Source organism: Palaemon carinicauda, chromosome 31, assembly GCF_036898095.1.
Source record: "Palaemon carinicauda isolate YSFRI2023 chromosome 31, ASM3689809v2, whole genome shotgun sequence".
In the NCBI taxonomy this organism is placed as follows: Eukaryota; Metazoa; Arthropoda; class Malacostraca; order Decapoda; family Palaemonidae; genus Palaemon; species Palaemon carinicauda.
The window spans coordinates 192501-211571 of NC_090755.1; the positions used below are offsets into that span (position 1 = coordinate 192501).

At 47.9% G+C, this 19071-nt stretch overlaps 1 protein-coding gene across 3 annotated transcripts in view; it reads left to right on the forward strand.

Annotated features, from left to right (window-relative positions):
* LOC137624222 (NAD-dependent protein deacetylase sirtuin-1-like) overlaps positions 1 to 4986 on the forward strand; it is a 39663-nt gene extending 34677 nt beyond the window's left edge. For all 3 annotated transcript variants that reach the window (XM_068354722.1, XM_068354723.1, XM_068354724.1), the window contains exon 11: positions 1887 to 4986. In XM_068354722.1, the coding sequence (XP_068210823.1) occupies positions 1887 to 2347 (461 nt within the window). In that variant the 3' untranslated portion in view covers positions 2348 to 4986. The remainder of the gene's footprint in view (positions 1 to 1886) is intronic.
* Positions 4987 to 19071: the final 14085 nt, after the last annotated feature.

Genomic DNA, 19071 nt, shown 5'->3' on the forward strand with positions numbered 1-19071 from the left:
TCTAATATAGTTTACTCTAAAACTCCTTTTTCATTAATCTTTATGCTTTTAAAAATACTGTACTAGCAAAATCTGGGATTTCTCCTAATGTCAGACAAAAGACATAGAAGTGCATTTAATGTACATATTAGTGTCATATTTGTACAGGTCATTGAATTTTTACAAATGTTTTTTATTGGTTCAGACGAGATAATTTTTCATTGAGTGCCTATAAATTTTTGGCTAAATGTAGAGCCTGTCTATTATAAAGCTGTAGTAATATGTTGCATAATTTTAATTTTATTGAATATCAGGTAAATGGCTGCCTCTGCTATTTTTAATTATATAAACTGATATCTAGCTTAACACGTACTTGAGAATTTAACCACCTGGAATAAATTTATTTGTTATAACCTATTTTCTTACTAATTGATCCAAGCAACATAAGTATCCATTTTAATTTTATCGTAATATCACTAGAAAAGCATCAAAAGTATATGAATCATGTTACTGTACAATAAATAAGAATGAGTGTATAAAATTGTATTAAAATATGTACATTTACAGGTGCATTTTAACAATTGACAATTACTTCTTTTCCTGTTTGTTTATGATCAGCTGATCTCATGACTTTATCCAGAATATACGTACTTCAATCATAGACTGGGCTTAAAACACGTTAATGTTTATTTTAGCCGCAGCAATTATCATTTATTTTGCTTTTCTTGTCAGCTGATCTCAAAGTCAAGATGGTATCGAGAGAGTACACATATAATTAACAAAGTATTGTTAATATAATTTTACTCCATATCATGTAGTCCTTGAGGAAAAGAATACCACAATTCAAGGAACACTCAACCATTTTCTTATTAAAAAGTGTATAGAACAACACCCAGAATCAGCTGTTGACGATGACGATCTACACCCATCTACGTACGCGATTTGAATAAACAAATTGCAAGTAAATATTAGTTAATTTACCACTTCTGGTGTTACACAATTGAAAAGTTGTATGAACTCTTGTTCCAGCCATCAGTGTTACTAATGGCGGTACAGAATAGGAGGTATCATGATTGCTGATCTGCTAAAAAAATTGGGATTCAGGGTTTGTTAAATTAGGCAGGTAATTATTAATATTAATTTTAGAATGAAAATTCCTTTTCTGCAGAAAACTTCTATTAGTGCCAGCAGTTTTCAGAACATCGGTAACCCCATTCTGTTGAAGTGTCATGTTGTCATATAGCTTAGCATAAGTTTTCATTCCTTCTGTTTAAAATGATGGAATGGTTTTCTCAGGAATAATGTTGCTACTTTAAATTTTTTATTTATACTAGCGAAGCTACAATACTAGTTGAAAAAGCAGGATGCTATAAGCCCAAGGGCTTGAACAGAGAAAATAGCTGTGAGGAAACTAAATAAGGAAACATAGGATAGTATGCTCAAGGGTACCCTCAAGCAAGAAAACTCTAACCCAAAACAGTGGAAGCTATGGGTCTACCCAGGACTGGAGGACAATGGCTTGATTTTAGTGTCCTTCTCCTAGAAGAGCTACTTACCTTAGCTAAAGAGTCTCCTCTACCCCTTATCAAGAGGAAAGCAAACACAATTACAGAGCAGTTGTTAACCCCTTGAGTGAAGGAGAATTTTTCGGTAATCTTAGTGTTGTCAGATGTATTAGGAAAGAGGAGAACTTGTGTAAAGAATAGGCCAGGCTATTCAGTGTATACTTTATTGCCAGTTTTCCGACTGCCGGAGATTTGGATGGCAGTATGAATGGGATTGGGAAGTATCTTGTAGTTGATGTATTCAAGTATCCTGAGCATTTATATTTTTAATGTCTTCTAAATAGCTTTTTTGTGAAGCCAGACATTGGCTATAATTTTCTTAAATTAATATTTTTTTTCCAGACAATATGTTTTTGTATACCGGTGGTCACAAGTATATATTTCCGGGAGCTGAAGTCTACTATGATCCAGATGATGATTTCGAAGAGGATGACGACAAGTGTCGCAGCTCAGAATCTGAAAATGAAGATGATATACCTCAGGAAGAAGACAGTCAGTCTGGTCAAGATCAAGCTTCAGCTGCCTCCTCTACCCATCATCCAAGATTAGAGGATTGCCACTCGACAGACGCTCCTCACCTATCGCCAGAAGATGTTGATAGTCTCCTCTCAGCTGCAGATAATGGCCAAAATCAGGAACATGAACATGAAGACTGGACTAGTCTTAATGCAAGTCTAGATACCTCCTTAGATTGCGATCACACGCTACCAGGCTGTGACACTGATAATGAACAAACTTCTGACAATACTTCGAGAGTTACAGACTTTTCTGGCAACAGATATTCACCTCCCTCAGACCTATGACCTTCCTTCTGAAAAGAAATAATGTAAATATATAGACCTGTCAATCCTGTTGTCACAGACCTTTATGGCTGCCATTAAAGTCTAGGTATTTTAAAAAGAAAGATTTGAAGGTGAAGTTCTAGTGCGTTTAAAGGATTGTGATAAACCATAATTTATTTTTCTTTTCACTATAGATTTAATTTTTGACGTAACATGAATGAATTGCAGCTTTAATGAAGATATAGTGTTGACTCATTTTAAAAACCGTCCTTAAGTTTGTGTTATCTCCAGTTTCTACAACCTTCTCAAGGTGAAAGATAGCTGTAGCTAATTTGCGTTATGACTGCTACTTGTATGTTGTGCAATGGTGTTGAGTGTTTAAACCTGACCATACTTTGGAATTTGGCTTCTTGAGAACGAGTAAGCTACTGGGTGTTGATTGTATCCTCTATTCTGTCTTTGACGCTATACTGCAAAGATCTGGTTATTTTATTTGCTTACAGATAATTATTTGTAGTTGAAAAATTTCTTCAAACTATGATCTCACATCAAGTTTTCATGTCTTGATCCTCTTAAATTTTCTCTGCAAGTTCACCCATAGTTTAGATTTAATTGCTACTAGTGGTGGTCTGTAGTTCAAAATTATTTTTCTCTATGAAGGTGTCAAGTGAAAAAATGAAAGATGACAACTCTTTGTCATAGATTTCATCTAATCAAGACACCTTTTGCCTTGAATTTTGACCCGATTAGTGCTACAAGACCAATGTTTTGTAGCCGTATTGCTGGTTAAGTCCATTTAAGTGTTCAAAATACATTATAAATTCAGATGTTTGTAATTACAAATTAGGTTATTTTATGGTTGATCTGTAGATCAGTACGATATACTGTACATTAAGAAAATTGCCAGTATGAGTGAAACTACATATAGATTAGGATTTGATCAGTCTGAAGCAGAATCTTAAATTAAGATTTTATTCTCAAATGAATGGTTATTTCAGACGTGGTTGTCTTGGGGAAGCCTCTCGTATCCTCTCATCATATGGACCTTTATTTGTCTGCTTGGTGAATTTTGTATCCTGTATATAATAATTAATTTTAAGTTACTGCTACATTAGTGGCACTACTGGGAACCTATGCTGGAGAGTAATTGTTAAGTACATAGGCAAATAACCAGTAATTTTGAAAGGGCGATCTACCTTATGCAAAGTGATATAAGGTTTACAGTAATTTTGTTTGCATCTTGCTGTTTTACTCATTTAAAACTTGTTTTTGTTGATATTTGGCTAACACCTGACAATTAAAAAAAATGACCTGTCATTTCTTTTAGGTCTTAAGTAGATTTACCCTGTACTAGTGTGTTGAGAAATTATTTACGATGTATGTTGGAGTTGTGTATTCTTATTTTGTTTTTAAAATTACGTGCCTTGACCTGTATAGTTTTATGTTCAGGGTGCTTTTATTGGTTATGCACAATTTTCCCCATTATTTTCCTGAGGCTTCCCAAGGATTTATTTTTTTTATTACCATCATTATTTTTGAGAGAGTATCTTAGGTCCTACCTCATTTTTGTTCATGTAGTCATTCATAAGGAGTACTGGATATTGTATATAAAGTTTTGTCACAACTTTGCTGTGACTTTTGTATTTTGAAGAATCTTTGGCCAATCTGTGGGTTTCCAAGCCACAAGTTAAAAATGCTACTTAGGTAGCTAAAAGTTACACCCCAAAATTTTATATCTACTGCCATTATTTTTATTATTTATTTTTTATTTTAGATGATACACATGTTGGGTACACCTTAGTGAATAATCTGATATGGTGCTAAGTGACCACATAGTTTCAGTCAAGTAGTTGAGAATGGTGTTCAGAACATAGTTGTGACGTCAGTACTTACATTAACAGTTTAACTAAGTAGGATCTCTGTAGGGCATTATAAAGTTTTTGGAAGCATTTTCTAATTGCAGTACAATTGTTTTAATATTTTTTTTTTTTTCTATAATTGCTAGAGCATTCAAGATGCGATTTCACTGAAGCTCTGAACCTTTTTGAAAACTTGCCTTATTATTTTGTATATTGTATTCTTTTTTTATTTCCAGCAAATAGTAATACAGTACTTGCATTCCAAGTATATTTGAATGGTGTGAAAAAATGCTTCATATTGAAGTTTTAAGCTGTTAGCTTAGCCTAGTACATTAAGGCATTTGCTTGGAGGGAGTTTGTGAACTATGAAAAAAATGATCTTCCTAAACTGCTTAGCAGCCTTCAGATTATTCATTGTTCCCTACCTGTTATTCTGCTGGGTGCTACTTTTGTGCACTGTCATAGGATCTCAAAAAGTAGGACTTCAGATAATGTGGAGAAGAAAAGGTTAATTTGTTATATGAGCCAGGTCTTAGTTTTTTGCACTTGGAAGTGCTCTCAATGTGATGTATAATTCTACATCTGTTGAAACAATTCCTTTGCTTCCTCACATGAAACCTTATGTAAATTATATAGAGTCGCTGTTAGCATCAAGGGTCCAATGGCATAAAAATTTGTTGCTGTTATGTATAAGATTTGCCTATGGTACAATTTTGGCTTTTTTCATGTGGCCTATACTACTTTCTTTTCCTTATCTAAATAAAACAAAAACAGCAATAAAAATAATCCTTTTTTGTAAAATTAGTTTCATTAACCTATCTTTTATTTAAAAATATGTAAATAACTATATTACATAATTGAAAAGTTATTTCCTTGTACAGTATACTGGTTTCAAAATTCCTATAAGGAATGTACATTATACTTGCATGAGGAGACTTTCTTACATGGGCTGGAGTACTTTTGCTTTCTAATTCTTTTGCATTTTTCTTTCCAGCGTGATAGCAATTATTTGGTGTGGGGATGCCTGCGGACTTGCCTGGAACGACATTGCGTCGCCTTCAGGTGTGGGAAGGAGAATGACCTCTTTCAAGAGTCCTCTGCAGGCAGGAATCTCCATGGAACTTGTGTCGAGGGTGGTAACCCTCCCAGTGGCTTGCATATGGTAGGAAGAAGTCCAAAAGGGAATCTTCCCCATTAAGGTCATCCTTAAAGTCGAGAATCTTGACCTCTGCCGCTGGCCCCCAATACACTTACTTCTGACCTTTCCATGTTGGTTTCCTCCAGATGCCAATCCTAGAAGAGTCATAGCCCTTTAACTTTTGGCTAAGTCTCGAGGCCGGAAGATCTTCCTCTTTTCCCTAAAGGAATGGAAGGGCTTTTCCCTCAGGAGGGAGTATTAACTTGCCTTACAGGCTAACGATGCCCTGCAAATTATAAGGAACTCTTTGAGACTGCATGGCCCTCTTCCATTGAGAGCAGGGAAGAGACATTCTCTCCTCAGGCTTCTCCCTTCAAAGCAACCCACTGTCACACAAATCTCTGTATTACTCCAGAGATAAGCAAAATGAAAGAGACATGCCTAATGTTAGCACAGCTCCTGTTTTACTCATTTAAAACTTGTTTGTTCCAACACGAAGTACTTACCTCGAACTACTTTCTTAGGAGTATCTGGGATCTCCTCCCATCCGACCAGAATTTTGTGTAGTTTACCCTAAATCCATTTTCTATGAGGGGTAACCTCAGGCGGAGTGATAGCGCCCTGAGGCTAACCCGGGGTCAGAGCATGCCTGCTCAGGTCTCGACCTCCAGTAAGTTCTCTGGTCGCGTCGCGATATCATCTCGCCGCTCTCCTAATCCCAGTCTGATTTTGTGTCTCCCCGACCCTTTGTGTCCCACGCGGTACCCACGTGGTCCCATTGTGCTTTCCCTGTGCGCGCTTGTGTCTCGTAGTGCTTCTCCTTCATTATGGAGCATCCTCACCGTTGTCGTGGGCCTATGGCCGGCAAATCGTGTGGAGCGTTCCTCTCGAAACCCGAAGTTGACCCGCACAGGGGCAGCGTGTGTTCCCCTTCTGCCGCGTGTCCGGAGTGCGAGTCGTGGAATGAGGTGCAGTGGGTGCGGTATAGCACCAACAAAGAAGAAGTCGCCTGAGAAACCCAGTGTCCTTTCCTCCCTTGCTTCATCGGGCGCCTTGTCGGTCCAAGCTTCTCTTCCAACCTCCCCTACCCAGAGTAGGGGACGAGGTAAGTCCGTTGCGGGGAAGAGGCCCGCGACCCTTCCCCAAGAGTCTGACCTTCAAGACAGTGGTGTTGTGCCGTCGTTCCAGGCGAGTGAGGGGCGGGAGTGTTTTCGGGAGACAGTGGCCTGGTGCCAGCAGGTCACGTCTCCTCAGATGACCCCATGTGGGGAAAAAATGTTACTAATTCCTCTCCAGCCTCTTGGGCATGTTTTTCAGGGGTTTCAGCAACGTCGAGAAGGAGCTTTCCCCGCCGTCGGATCCCACTGCGTGGGTTCCCCCTAAGACGCCTTTCAGGTCTGATGAGGATGGAGGAAGACTTCGGGAACTGGTCTCCCACGGGAGAGCCTCCTCGCTACCCCCCCCCCCCCCCCAGCGCCGTCGGCCGTTTTCCCAGAGGTGTTTTTGCAGGCGTCGTCTTCCACGGAGCGTCGCAGGAATCCTCTTACACCAGCGAGGTCTTCGAAGAGGGCCTATAAGTCGTCGGTCTCCTCAGTGGGGGAGCTTTCGTGCTCTTCGGAGGACGAGGCGCTGAGGAAGCTCAGGAGACGAAGGGAAAAGTCCCGCAAGAAGTTGTCGCGCTCTCGCTCCCCCTCGAGGTCGTGCCACGAGAGTCGGCGCCCAGGATCCCCTAAGAGGAGTAAGTGGGTGATGGTTCACCGCGACAGGTTGCTGGAGCTAGCTGCAGCGCCGGGCCCTTCAAGTTGGCGTCCGAGGACGAGCTCCCCGGATAGATACTCCTCCGGCAGCAGTGGCACCCGACGGAGGCACTCATCATGGCAGGTTCCAGTCGACAGGCGTAAGACCGCGAAGGTTCCGGCTCCATCCGCCCAGCGGAGAGAGTCGCCCCTTCGGTCTGCCAGCCGAGTCCTGACCTCCAAAGGCCACCTAGCTCGTCACGAGCGCAGCCCTCGGCTTTCCTCGACGGGCAGGCCCGCAGATACGAGAACCTCCGGAAGAGATGTTGGACACAGGACGGCGATGCCCGTCCTTCGACGTGAACCCCCGCGAGAGCGTCAGTCCAGGACTCCCCCACGTGCGAGGTCCTCTGTCAGAGTACCCCTGTCACGTGTCAGCGCACCCGTCGGAGGATCTCGACGACCATGGAGAAGGGTCGGCAGCGAAGGTATCTGCCTATCGGAGGGTGATAGGCCTCATCAGAAGCCACTACAGACTGGAACCCTCCTCCGAAGATGCATGGCGTTCCAGCCTCAACAGGATAGTGGACGCCCCTCCTTGGCTCTTCCTTTAGCGAGGGACGTTAAGTTGGGAAGAGCCCACGTGGACAGGATCGTGGTCAACCACACCATGGCGCCCAAGAACCAGAGCGCTTCCAAGCTGCTCCAGGGCCTGAAGTTCCAGAGCAAGTTCTACCTCCCCGAGGGACAGCGAGCGGGCGCCTGTGCACTGGAGCCAGCACTCACCGTGTTGGGGCAGGGAGCCTCAGAAGAAAGGGCGTCCACGGCTCCGATCTGCTTCTCTCCTTCGGAGGCGGTCATGATGGATGAGATCTCGAAGGACCTAGTCAACGTCTCCTCCTGGCTGGACTGGTGGTCCTACAGTCATCCTACGACCTGACCGTACCGGAAACCCAGGCCTTACTCAAGGAACTTATCAGTTCGGGAGGTAAGGTCCTGAAATTCCTATCCTACCAGTCGCTAGCCCTGTCCGCCAACTGGGTCCTACGGAGGAGGTACACCGTCTTAAGCAAGCTGACTAGGAGGCTTCCGGACAGAGAGGCCAGGTCTCTGCGGAACCTGACCCTGTGGGACGACGCGATCTTTCCCCCGAAGGCAGCGGAGGAATCGATGGAGAGAGTTCGAAGGCTGAAGGAACCGTACGAGACCAGGCCCCACCTGGTCTGAAGGCTGACGTTCAGAAGGTCCTCCGTCGACGCGCCTCACCCTCCTCGGCCCGCTCCTAGCCAGCCTAGGAGAGACAACTTGGCTACAACATGGTCCCAGTCGTCTCAGCCCTCCCGTAGGGAATCAGCCTTGACCCAAGCCGCCTATAGGCCGTCGTTCGCGGCGTCTAGAAGAGGGCGTTCAGGCCGCTCCTCAAGGAGAAGATAGGGAGGGAGGCCCCCTACTCCTGCCGAAGCCTCAGGTGGGGGGATGCCTCAAACGTTCTTGCCAAGCATGGGAAGAACACGGAGTAGACCCGTGGACTGTGACAGTACTGAAGGAAGGGTACAGGTTGTCCTTCCTAGTGGACCCACCACCTCTGATGCCAGACCAGCAGGCGGAGTGGCTAGACCCCAAGGATCCCTTGAAACAGACAGCTTTGCAGGGAGAGGTCTCAGCGATGTTGGCAAAAGGGGCAATGGAACCTTTCCAGGGTTCTACAGCAGGCTGTACCTGGTGGAGAAAGCAACAGGAGGATGGAGACCGGTCATAGACCTCTCAGCCCTCAACAAGTTCATCTGCAAGACCGACTTCAAAATGGATACTCCGAAATCAGTCTTGGCATCCTTGAGAAAAGGGGACTTCATGATGTCAGTAGATCTCAAGGATGCTTACTTCCAAATCCCGGTTCATCCCTCCAGTAGGAAGTACCTACGGGTAAAATGGGAGAACCAAACGTTGCAGTTCAAGAACCTCTGCTTCGGGCTGTCCAATGCCCCCCAAGTCTTCACAAGGGTCTTCACAACGGTCTCAGTCTGGGCACACGAACAGGGCATTTGCCTGATTCGTTACCTGGATGACTGGTTGTTACTTTCAGCCTCAGAGGAAGTACTGAAGGAGCAAGGCGCGATGTTGCTACGGTTCTGCAACGTTCTAGGGATCACCATCAACCTAAAGAAGTCCCAATTGATACCCTCCAACAGGACGACCTACCTAGGAATGGTTCTGGATTCCCGGTTAGTGAAAGCCTTCCCCTCCACGGACAGGCTGGACAACTTAGACCAGGTCCTCTGCCCCTTCCTGACGGACCAACCCAGGAGAGCGAAGGACTGGCAGAGACTGATAGGCCACCTTGTGTCATTGGAGAAACTGGTCCCCCAGGGCAGGCTAAAGATCAGGAAGGTCCAATGGAACCTAAAGGAAAGCTGGAACCAAACAGATTCCCCCCACAGAGTGGTCCCGGTGTTCCCGAACACGAAACATGTCCTAGAATGGTGGAGCTGCAGGACAAACACCCTCAAAGGGATGCCCTTTGGAGCCGACCCTCCGGAGATGCTTCTGTTCACGGACGCATCGAAGGAGGGGTGGGGTGCCCATCTCATAGGGAAATCAGCAAGAGGGAACTGGACAGCCCTAGAGAAGACCCAGCACATAAACGTACTAGAAATGAGGGCAGTACAAAGAGCGTGCCAGGAGTTCGTACACCTACTCCGGGGAAACACTGTGGCGTTGATGTGCGACAACGCCACGGTGGTAGCTTACATAAAGAAACTGGGAGGCCTAAGGTCGAAGGAGCTGTGCGTCCTCACGTTGCAACTTCTGGAATGGGCCGAAGTGGAGCAGATCAGAATCTCAGCGAGGTTCATTCCAGGGAAAAGGAATGTCCTCTCCGACAGCCTCAGCAGGATGGGGCAAGTGGTAGGGTCCGAATGGTCTCTGCACCCGGAAGTACCCAGGTCCGTCATTCAGAAATGGAGTTCTCCGGTGATGGACCTCTTCACAACAAGGCTGAACACGCAGCTCCCCGTGTTCTGTTCTGTACCAGACCCAAAAGTGGCGTTCGAGGACGCCTTCCAACGACGTGTACGCTTTTCCCCCCTTCGGGATGCTCAGGCAGGTCCTCAACAGAGTAAGAAGGACGGACGACCTATGGATGACTTTAGTAGCGCCCTAGTGGCCGGAGAGAGAATGATTCGTGGACCTAAGGGAGTTAGCACAACAATCGCCCTGGACCCTTCCGGACAGGCCAGACCTTCTCCGGCAACCACACTTCCAAAGATTCCACGAGAATCCTCGGTTCCTTCGCCTTCACGTGTGGAGGTTATCGAGCGCCTCTTGAGGAGGGAAGGCTATTCGTCGAGTACAGCAACGAGGATGTCGGGCTACCTGAGACGGTCATCGACAGCTGTCTACCAGGCTAAGTGGGCCACCTTTACCAAATGGTGCGCCACTAGGGACATCAGGCCCCTGAAGGCTTCCATTCCGCAAGTAGCGGACTTCCTAGTTTACCTCAGGGACGTGGTCAACATGTCCATCCCAGCCATCAATGGAGTCCGCGCTGCTCTGGGTCAAGTTTTTCTCCTGAAAGGCATAGACCTGGGTAACTCCAGACATATCTCTATGCTCATTAAGAGCTTTGAGCAATCATGCCCCCCGCAAGCTGTGAAGGTGCCACAATGGGACGTGGCAAGGGTCCTGAAAATGTTATGCGAACCCCCGTTCGAACCCCTGAAAGACATCGTGGACAAGGATCTCACTCTCAAGACGGTTTTCTTGGTGGGGTTAGCGTCAGCTAAACGGGTAGGCGAGATTCATGGTCTGTCCTACGAAGTGGCTCACTCGAAAGGTTGGCGAGAAGTCACGTTCAAGTTCGTCTCTTCCTTCGTAGCTAAGACCCAGAACCCTGCCATGTGGGACCCCAGATTTGAAGGTTTCTCAATTCCGGCAATCCCCCGGTCGGACGACATGAAGGATTTGCGCCTGTGCCCCGTCAGAGCAGTGAGGAAATACTTGGAAAGGACAGCAAAACTCTGGCCCGGAATCAAAAGTCTTTTTGTTTCCACAGGCCTCGTGAAGAAGCCAGTCTCGAAGAATACCATCTCCTTTTGGTTGCGGCAGGTCATCATCAGGGCTTACAGTAAGGCAGGAATCCCGCTGCCGGGGAAACCCAAGCCCCATGACATTAGGGGCCTGAGTACTATACATTGGCTTTCAAGAAGAATATGGCAGTGGGCCAGATCCTAAGGGCAGGCACCTGGGCCAACCAGTCTACCTTCACGGCTCACTATTTGAAGGACTATTCAAGAAGATCTCTCGACGGGTTCTCGATAGGTACCGTCGTTTCCGCGCTCCAAACTGTTTAAAGGCATAGCTTCAGTGATAACCGCGGGTAACAAGTACAAGAGACACAGGTTCGTTTCTTAAACCCCTTTGTGCCTTCTTTCCCTTTTTCCGCTTCAAGTGGGCTCTGAGAGGGTCATGAGCCAGAGACGAGGACCTCAGGTGAGTTTCTCTCGATCGATTTTCTATGGGGTCAACACGACCTAGCCTCCTTTCTGGGTCTCTGGATTTTCCAAAGCACAGTCTCAAGAACTTTGTAGGGCCACGCCCACCTCCTAAAGTATAAGTCTCTCAAGAAAGTAGTTCGAGGTAAGTACTTCGTGTTGGAACAAATCACAAATTTTAGGTAATTTGTATTTTTCCTAACAGTACTTACCTCGAACTACTTTCGAGTAATAGCCCACCCTGCCTTCCCCGAGTGTCCCCTAGTATCCTTAGAGACCTTAGCTATCAAGAACTTACTGGAGGTTGAGACCTGAGCATGCATGCTCTCTGACCCGGGGTTAGCCTCGGCGCGTATCACTCCGCCTGAGGTTACCCCTCATAGAAAATGGGTTTAGGGTAAACTACACAAAACTCTGGTCGGATGGGAGGAGGTCCCAGATACTCCTAAGAAAGTAGTTCGAGGTAAGTACTGTTAGGAAAAATACAAATTACCTAAAATTTGTGATTTTTGTTTATAGCTGGCTAACACCTGTCAATTAAAAAAAATTACATGTCATCTTGTAGGTCTTAAGTTCTGGCCAGACAGGCACACAACCCTTGTCTTGCCTTTTCCAGTTTGATGTGTGGAACTCTACAGCAGCAGCCCTTTCAGAGCAGATACTGTGAAAGGTGCAACCAATATGAGAGGGGAAATCGAGCTCAGCGCTTCTGGTAAGGGTGTCAGTCCTCCGAAGCCATCTGTGGGAGGATGTCTGCAACCCCGATGTATGAGGTGGTGGTATTACAGGACTGGACTGTGGACATTCTGTCTAGAGGTACAGCCTTCAGTTCATCAATTCTCTGGGATGCATGCATTACCTGTATATAAGAAGCACACATATGGATACCTGTGTTGGCGAGCAACATTTCTCTCAATATGTGCGTGTGGATTTAAAGACCTCTCCCTACTGGACAACCCCTCCTCCTCTGCCTGTAGTAGCTAATGACCAAATGTGCCTCGCTGGTGGTCGCTTAGCTTGTGAAAGGTTTGGAACAGGTGTTACCACTTTGCACGACAACCAGACGTGCCTCACTATTTCACGCACTTCCAGGATGTGGCGCAATACAGTAATCTCTCCTAGAGATCTTACACCTGCGAGAGCTAGAACGAGCACCCTCAAGCTTTTGCTCATGACCTAGACTTGCATATCTATCCCATAGACCTCCCTGGCCAACAGAGAGATAACTGTCAGCGTAGTTACCCAATGGGGTTAGAGATCACCCAGAGTAGTTTCTTAGGAAATCAAGTACCAGCTGTCTCCTATTGAACTTGTTTCAACCTCATGGTCTCTCTTTCCTCGGAGTTGAAAAGTTTTCAGTAGTGAACGACTTCAGTCTCCAGAATGGAGCAGATTCCGTTCAGATCCCAAGTTCCCTGACCCCTGACACCTTGGATGATAGGAGGTTCCATCTACCCCCTTAAACTTTTCTCTAGGAGCTCACATCTCATAATGTAAGTATTTTCTGTCCATAACGAAGAACAAGGCACCCTACACAACAAAGGGATTTTCGAGCTTCCTACGGAGTTCAAGAGATTCCAGATCTGATCTTAGAAGAGATATTGGGAAACGCCCTTCTCATTCTCAATTCCCTCTAATGAGAGGAGCTTGAGGCACATTAGTCTCTTGACCCCTCCCTACACCGGTTGCATACGGTTTCGGAGAGGAAAGAAGCGTCTAACCTGGACGCGGTGAGTTTCTGACACCTGCCGGACCAAAGCCTGATGTTGAAGGTGAGTCAGGGTCCACTTTTCTGAAAGTGGTTGCCTGCATGTATTGGGAGAATGGTGACCCAGAGGCCCCCTGCTCTCTCAAAAGGGAAGAAAAGCAGCCAATGACAGGCTGTGCCATGCACCTAGGGGCACTAGACCCCATCTAGAACTTCTGTAGTCAATTCTGCCCTCTGAAGCATCAAGTAAGATAAACACAGATCTTTGAAAGAAAGGACTCCGTAAAGGTAGGAAAATCCTCTGTCGATTCACCCAGATTTTTCTCGTTAAGAGGAAATACTGTATTATCTTACACAGGATGCTTCACCCTCGGCCTTACCTCTTGACTTGCAGTTTTCTCTGGTTCCAGGCATTGCTGGGGACCATCTGACAGTACAGCGTGTTAATCTCATTGTGACGGGCTATGAACAAGGAGATCACGGCGATGGCCACTCTAGAAGCCTCTTCATTGATTGACCACTGGTCCAGTAGTGGGGTATTTGGCCAACAATGAAGATAAAACTGACAAACCAAAGGTCAAGAATGAAGTTCTGACTGGCCTGAGCGGTAGAATTTTTTTTACCAACCAGTGCACGAACTGAATTTCGCAGAGGTGTGACAGCGTGGCATCCACTTTCTACAAACAGATTGGCTGATGAGATCCTGAATCTCTGAAATGCATCGGTAAAGGGTCCTTCTATAGTCCCGACAGGAGAGGCAATGGTTGAGAAATGGAGGAAGGAGGCATAACTCAGTTCTGCACCGAGTGATGTCCTTTGGCACAGAACCCAGCCCATAAAAATAACCCCGCCTCATCCAGTTTTGAGGTGTGGAACATGTCATCAGCAACAGCCCTTTCAGAGCAGACACGGTTAAGGGTGCAACCCATGTGAAAGGAAGTCGAGCTCAGCGCTTCTGCTAGGGGTGGCAGTCCTCCGAGGCCATCTGTGGGAGGATGCCTGCAACCCCTATGTATGAGGTGGTGGACAGGGCAAAACAGTGGACTATGGACGTTCTTCTGTCTGGGTAGAGCCTTCTATTCATCGACTCTCCCCCTTCCCTAATTCAACCACATCATCGCCCTACAGTCAAAAATCTGCAAGTGATTTACCCCTTGAGGCCGAAGTTCAGGTCATGCTAGAGAAGGGCACTCTCCAAGGGGTCGACGATGGCTGCTAAGGCTTCTTCAGTCGACTCTTGTGAAGAAGGTGTCAAGAGGTAGGAGACCAGTCATAGACCTCTCGGCTTGTTCGAGCACAGTTGGAGAGGACACTTCCCTGGACGGAAGAACAGGGAGGGGATGCCTGCAAAGTCTTTGGGACAGGTGGCAGAACTACCGTCCAAGGATCAGCCGTAAAGGGTGATTGATGCCTGGACGGTAGTTGTTCATCCAGGGTACTGCGTCCAATTCACATACTCTTAACTCTGATAACCCCCTTATACTATTTCTTCCGTAACTGGAATACAAACCACGCTATTTAATAGGGGTATTACTTTCGGCGTAGCTGAAATGACGAGCCATTCAAATTTAGCGAGGGTTACCTACCCATACCGCCAGTTAGCGGGGGTAGGGGAGGGTAGCTTCCTAAACACCCTCCTTCCCTCACTCACACACCTATGATTGAGCTCACTTTGCTTTTGGCTCATATGGAGAACGGACGTTGCCGCTCTTCATCCTCGCCTTATTTGGCAGCCATTAATCTGTTTTTTTGCTCTTTCTTTTCTCTAGTGTGTGTTTGGGAAGTTAACTTCTGTAACCATGCGCACCTGGCCTGGACTCTTCATCCGCCCTTGTGGAACTTTTATGTTGGCGGTGGAGACAGATCCTCACACTCTGTCCTATATGCAGAGGTCAACGGTGTGATAGTGTAAATAAGTGTAGGGAGTGGTCTTCCTCCCAGTGGGAGAGGTTTGGGCGACGGCGGAAGAAGTCTAAGCGGGATATTTCTCCTTCAAAGGGAGGAAAACCGAAGGGCTCTTCTTCCGACTCCCGACCCTCCTCCGAAGCTCCTAATCGTTCGGCCTCTTACGAGAGACCGTCGAGTAGTAGCGTAGACCAAGTTAATGTTGGCCAACCCAGGTCCTCGAGAGATGGTGTTGCTTCCCCTAGCAAAGCGGCCCCACCTAGCCCCGGTGAGGCCTTGTCACTAACCCCTTTGTTGCAGATTTGGTCTTCCTTGGGGCTTACGGGTCTGCCCTCCCAGGAAGCTTTGCTGCAGTTCATCCGTATGGGTGCTTCTGTTCAGCAGTCATCGTCACCGTCGAGCTAGATCCTCTGGCCCTCATCGACGTTGTAGTGTCAAAGGTGTCACACTTGATGTCATCCGATTCCTCTGCCCCTCCAGACTCTCCAGAGGTTGCTGCCGACTTAGTTTCCCCAGTTCCTGAACATCCTTCGAGGGGGAAACTTAGGTACTCTTCGGAGGACTGCTGTGGCGCACGGTCAGCTTGCTGATCCAACGGCCCCCAGTGGGCGCCTTTGTTAGAAAGCTCGCCCTCCACTTCGCCTTAGAGGTCTACCTTCATCATCGGTGAAGAGGCGCCTCTGGTTTGTCTGCTTCGTCGTCGCAACCGTCCCCTGCAGAGGATCTCCGCTGCAGTCATCTGACCTTTGTCCTTTGACCGTCACTGCTCCTGCTACTAGTCCTGTGAATTCGGTCCTGGACCTCTGCAGATTGTTCGCAATCCCCATCGGGGGATGCTCGCCCTTACAAAGGGCACATCCCAGTTCCTGACCATCCACCCTTCAGACCTGCCGACTTTCTATCACCGTTCCTGTCCCAGGTAAAGCCACTTGAGGCTCTACCAAAGTGTGCAGCTGCGCACCATCGCCCTGCAGCTCGCCAACCTACAGGACATCAGCGCTCACCAGCAGCTCGTCACCAACAGACTACGCGTCAGCGCTTTACAGCGCTTCGGCGCACCCCTTCACCTGCTCGCCCCCTTAGACGGCAGCAACATCATGCGGCTACGTGCCAACGCTCTCCTGCACGCCAGCACCCTCTTGCGCGCCCACGATCTCCTGTGCATCAGCAATCTCTTACGCGCCCACGATCTCCTACACGCCAGCGCTCTCCTGCGCACAAGCACTCGCCTTCACCTTCACGTCAACGAGTTCCTGCGTGCCAGCACTCACCGACGCGTCATCACATGCCTACGCCCGTGCAACCAATACGCGCAATCCAGTGCTCTCCTAAACATCCGCGCTCTCCTGCGCACCAGGTCTCTCCGCGCACTCGCCAGCGCGCCACCACTTCGCCTGCGTGCGCGCCAATACTTTCCCGTGCGTCAATATTCTCCCGCGCACGGGCGTAGGAACTACACCCGGCAAGGTCATCGTCGCCTCATTCCCTTCCCCGCAAATACATTTCAGTGCGCCCTGCAGGAAAAGGGAAGCGGGCACCAGCAGAGGGGTTCAGGATCCCTAAACTGCCTTCTAAGACGGACCCACCTATTACGGTGACTCCTCATAGGGAACCTTCGGTCCCTTTCCCTTTGGGGGATCTGTCTGACAGTGCATCAGTCAGTCAGCAGCCTTGGTTCAGTGCTCTAGTCAGAGCTATAACACAGGCATTCAAGCCTGCCACGTCCGCCCGCTCGTCAGAGCAGCCTATAGCTCTCGACTCGCAACACAGAACCATGGCTTCCTCTACCTCTTTGAAGAGGAAAAGGGGAGTTTTCCACGTGGTCACTTCCCCAAGGGTGAAGCTGACTCTGAGCAGACCATCAAGGCTAGTCCCTTCAGTATCTCCTCAGGGATACTCTACCTTCCTGTCTGATGAAGAGGGTACTCAACCCCCTCCTTCACCAAGGGAATCGCGTGAGGAGAGGCACTCCTCCATTCCACCGTTAGAGGAAACCTCCCTTCACGCGGAGAGTTCCCCTGAGTCAGAGATCAGGAGGGACACAACACACAGGCCTTCGATGTTGGAGTCTTACCTCCTTCCTCGGAAAGAGTCCAAAGACTCCAAGACACTGCCAAAGTCCTCCACCGGGACTACAAGAAAGGAGACAGCCAGCCACTTGAGGAATGTCCGCGACTTACCCCAAGAAGGGCTCTTGGGGATAGAAGATGGAGACTTTGCTGCAAGTCCAACATCAGGAGAAGAGCAACAAGAGTCAGAACATGCATTCTGTCACTCAGAAACCCTCAAAGACCAGTGCAGCCCAACAGCTCTCTGACTTTGCCTCCTCCAACCGTGCCGGCTCTATGAACAAGCTCCTCCCACCTCCTCGTGTACAACAGAGGAGATAATTTGAGATCCTGGAGGAGGCCAGTTCAGCTCTTCCACTTCACCACTCTCTGGAAGAGCTAACCAGGTGAATCCCTCTTGAGAGAGACTCCAGCGGGCAGGTCTCGTTCTCGGCGGCTGAAGTCCTTAACCAGGAGAAGGTCACTAAGTATGCAATGCAAACTACTTCGTGGCTGGACATCTGGTTAGGGACCTTGGGAATCCTGGATTTCTCCAAGGAGCGTACCGGGAAGGCAATGGAGACCTTTCTCCTCTCAGGCACTCGCACGATCGAGTTTCTTGCCCACCGAGTTTCGAAGTTGTGGGCAAACTCCATCTTAAAACTTCGAGATGCAGTGTATGAGAGGTTCCACCAAAAGGTCCCCAGCATCGAGATAAATAGGCTCTGACATTCCTCTCTAGAGGAAGCCCACCTGTTTGAGCCTACGGTCATGGAACTTGCTGCTGAGAGCCTGAGAGGTGGAGGGAGTCTCATCGAGACTCCCTCCTCCATAGGGCTTTGACATCCAAGCCCTATAAATCTCCAGCACCTCAGCAGTCCTGTCCAACCAAGACCACGACGACGAAATCAGAAGCGAAGACACTCCGTGTCTAATAAGCCCTTTCCTGTCAAGGACAGGAAAGGCAAAAAGTCCTCCAGGGGCGGAAAGAATCCTAGAGGGAGCAGCCGAGGCCGCAAACGCTAGGATAGGCACTCCCCCTGCGTCTCCGCCAGTGGGGGGATGCCTACAAAGTTGCTCAGACAGCTGGAAGCAACTCGGGGCCGATTCCTGGACAATCTCCGTGATTCATCTAGGATATCGCGTCCCGTTCATAACGTCTCTCCCTACCCTGACCAGGAATCCAGTGTCAATAGACTCCCTTGCCATGGGATCGGCAAGGGGGCAGGCCCTTCGGGCAGAAGTCCAGACCCTGTTGAAGAAGGGCGCTCTCCAAGAGGTCCTCGACAGGTCCCTAGGCTTCTTCAGTCGACTCTTTCTTGTAAGAAAGGCGTCTGGAGGCTGGAGACCAGTCATCAACCTCTCAGCCCTGAACAAGTTTGTCAAACAAACTCCGTTCAGCATGGAGATGGCAGACACGGTCAGACTAGCGTAAGACCTCAGGACTTCATGTGTACACTGGACCTAAAGGACGCGTACTTCCAGATCCCAGTCCATCCGTCTTCCAGGAAGTACTTAAGATTCAGCCTAGACAACAGAAAGTAACAGTTCAAGGAGCTTTGCTTCGGTCTTTCCACAGCACCTCAAGTTTTCACCAGAGTGTTTACCCTAGTGTCATCTTGGGCACACAGGATTGGCATCCGTCTCCTCCGTTATCTGGACGACTTACCCTAGCAGACTCAGTGTCAATCCTTCTTCAACACCGAGACAAACTTCTGAGACTTTGCCAAGATCTGGGGATCATGGTAAATCTCGAGAAGTCATCCCTGCTTCCTACACAGAGACTGGTATGCCTAGGCATGATTATAGACACCAATCTCCACAAAGCCTTCCCATCAGACGAAAGGATAACAAGGCTGAG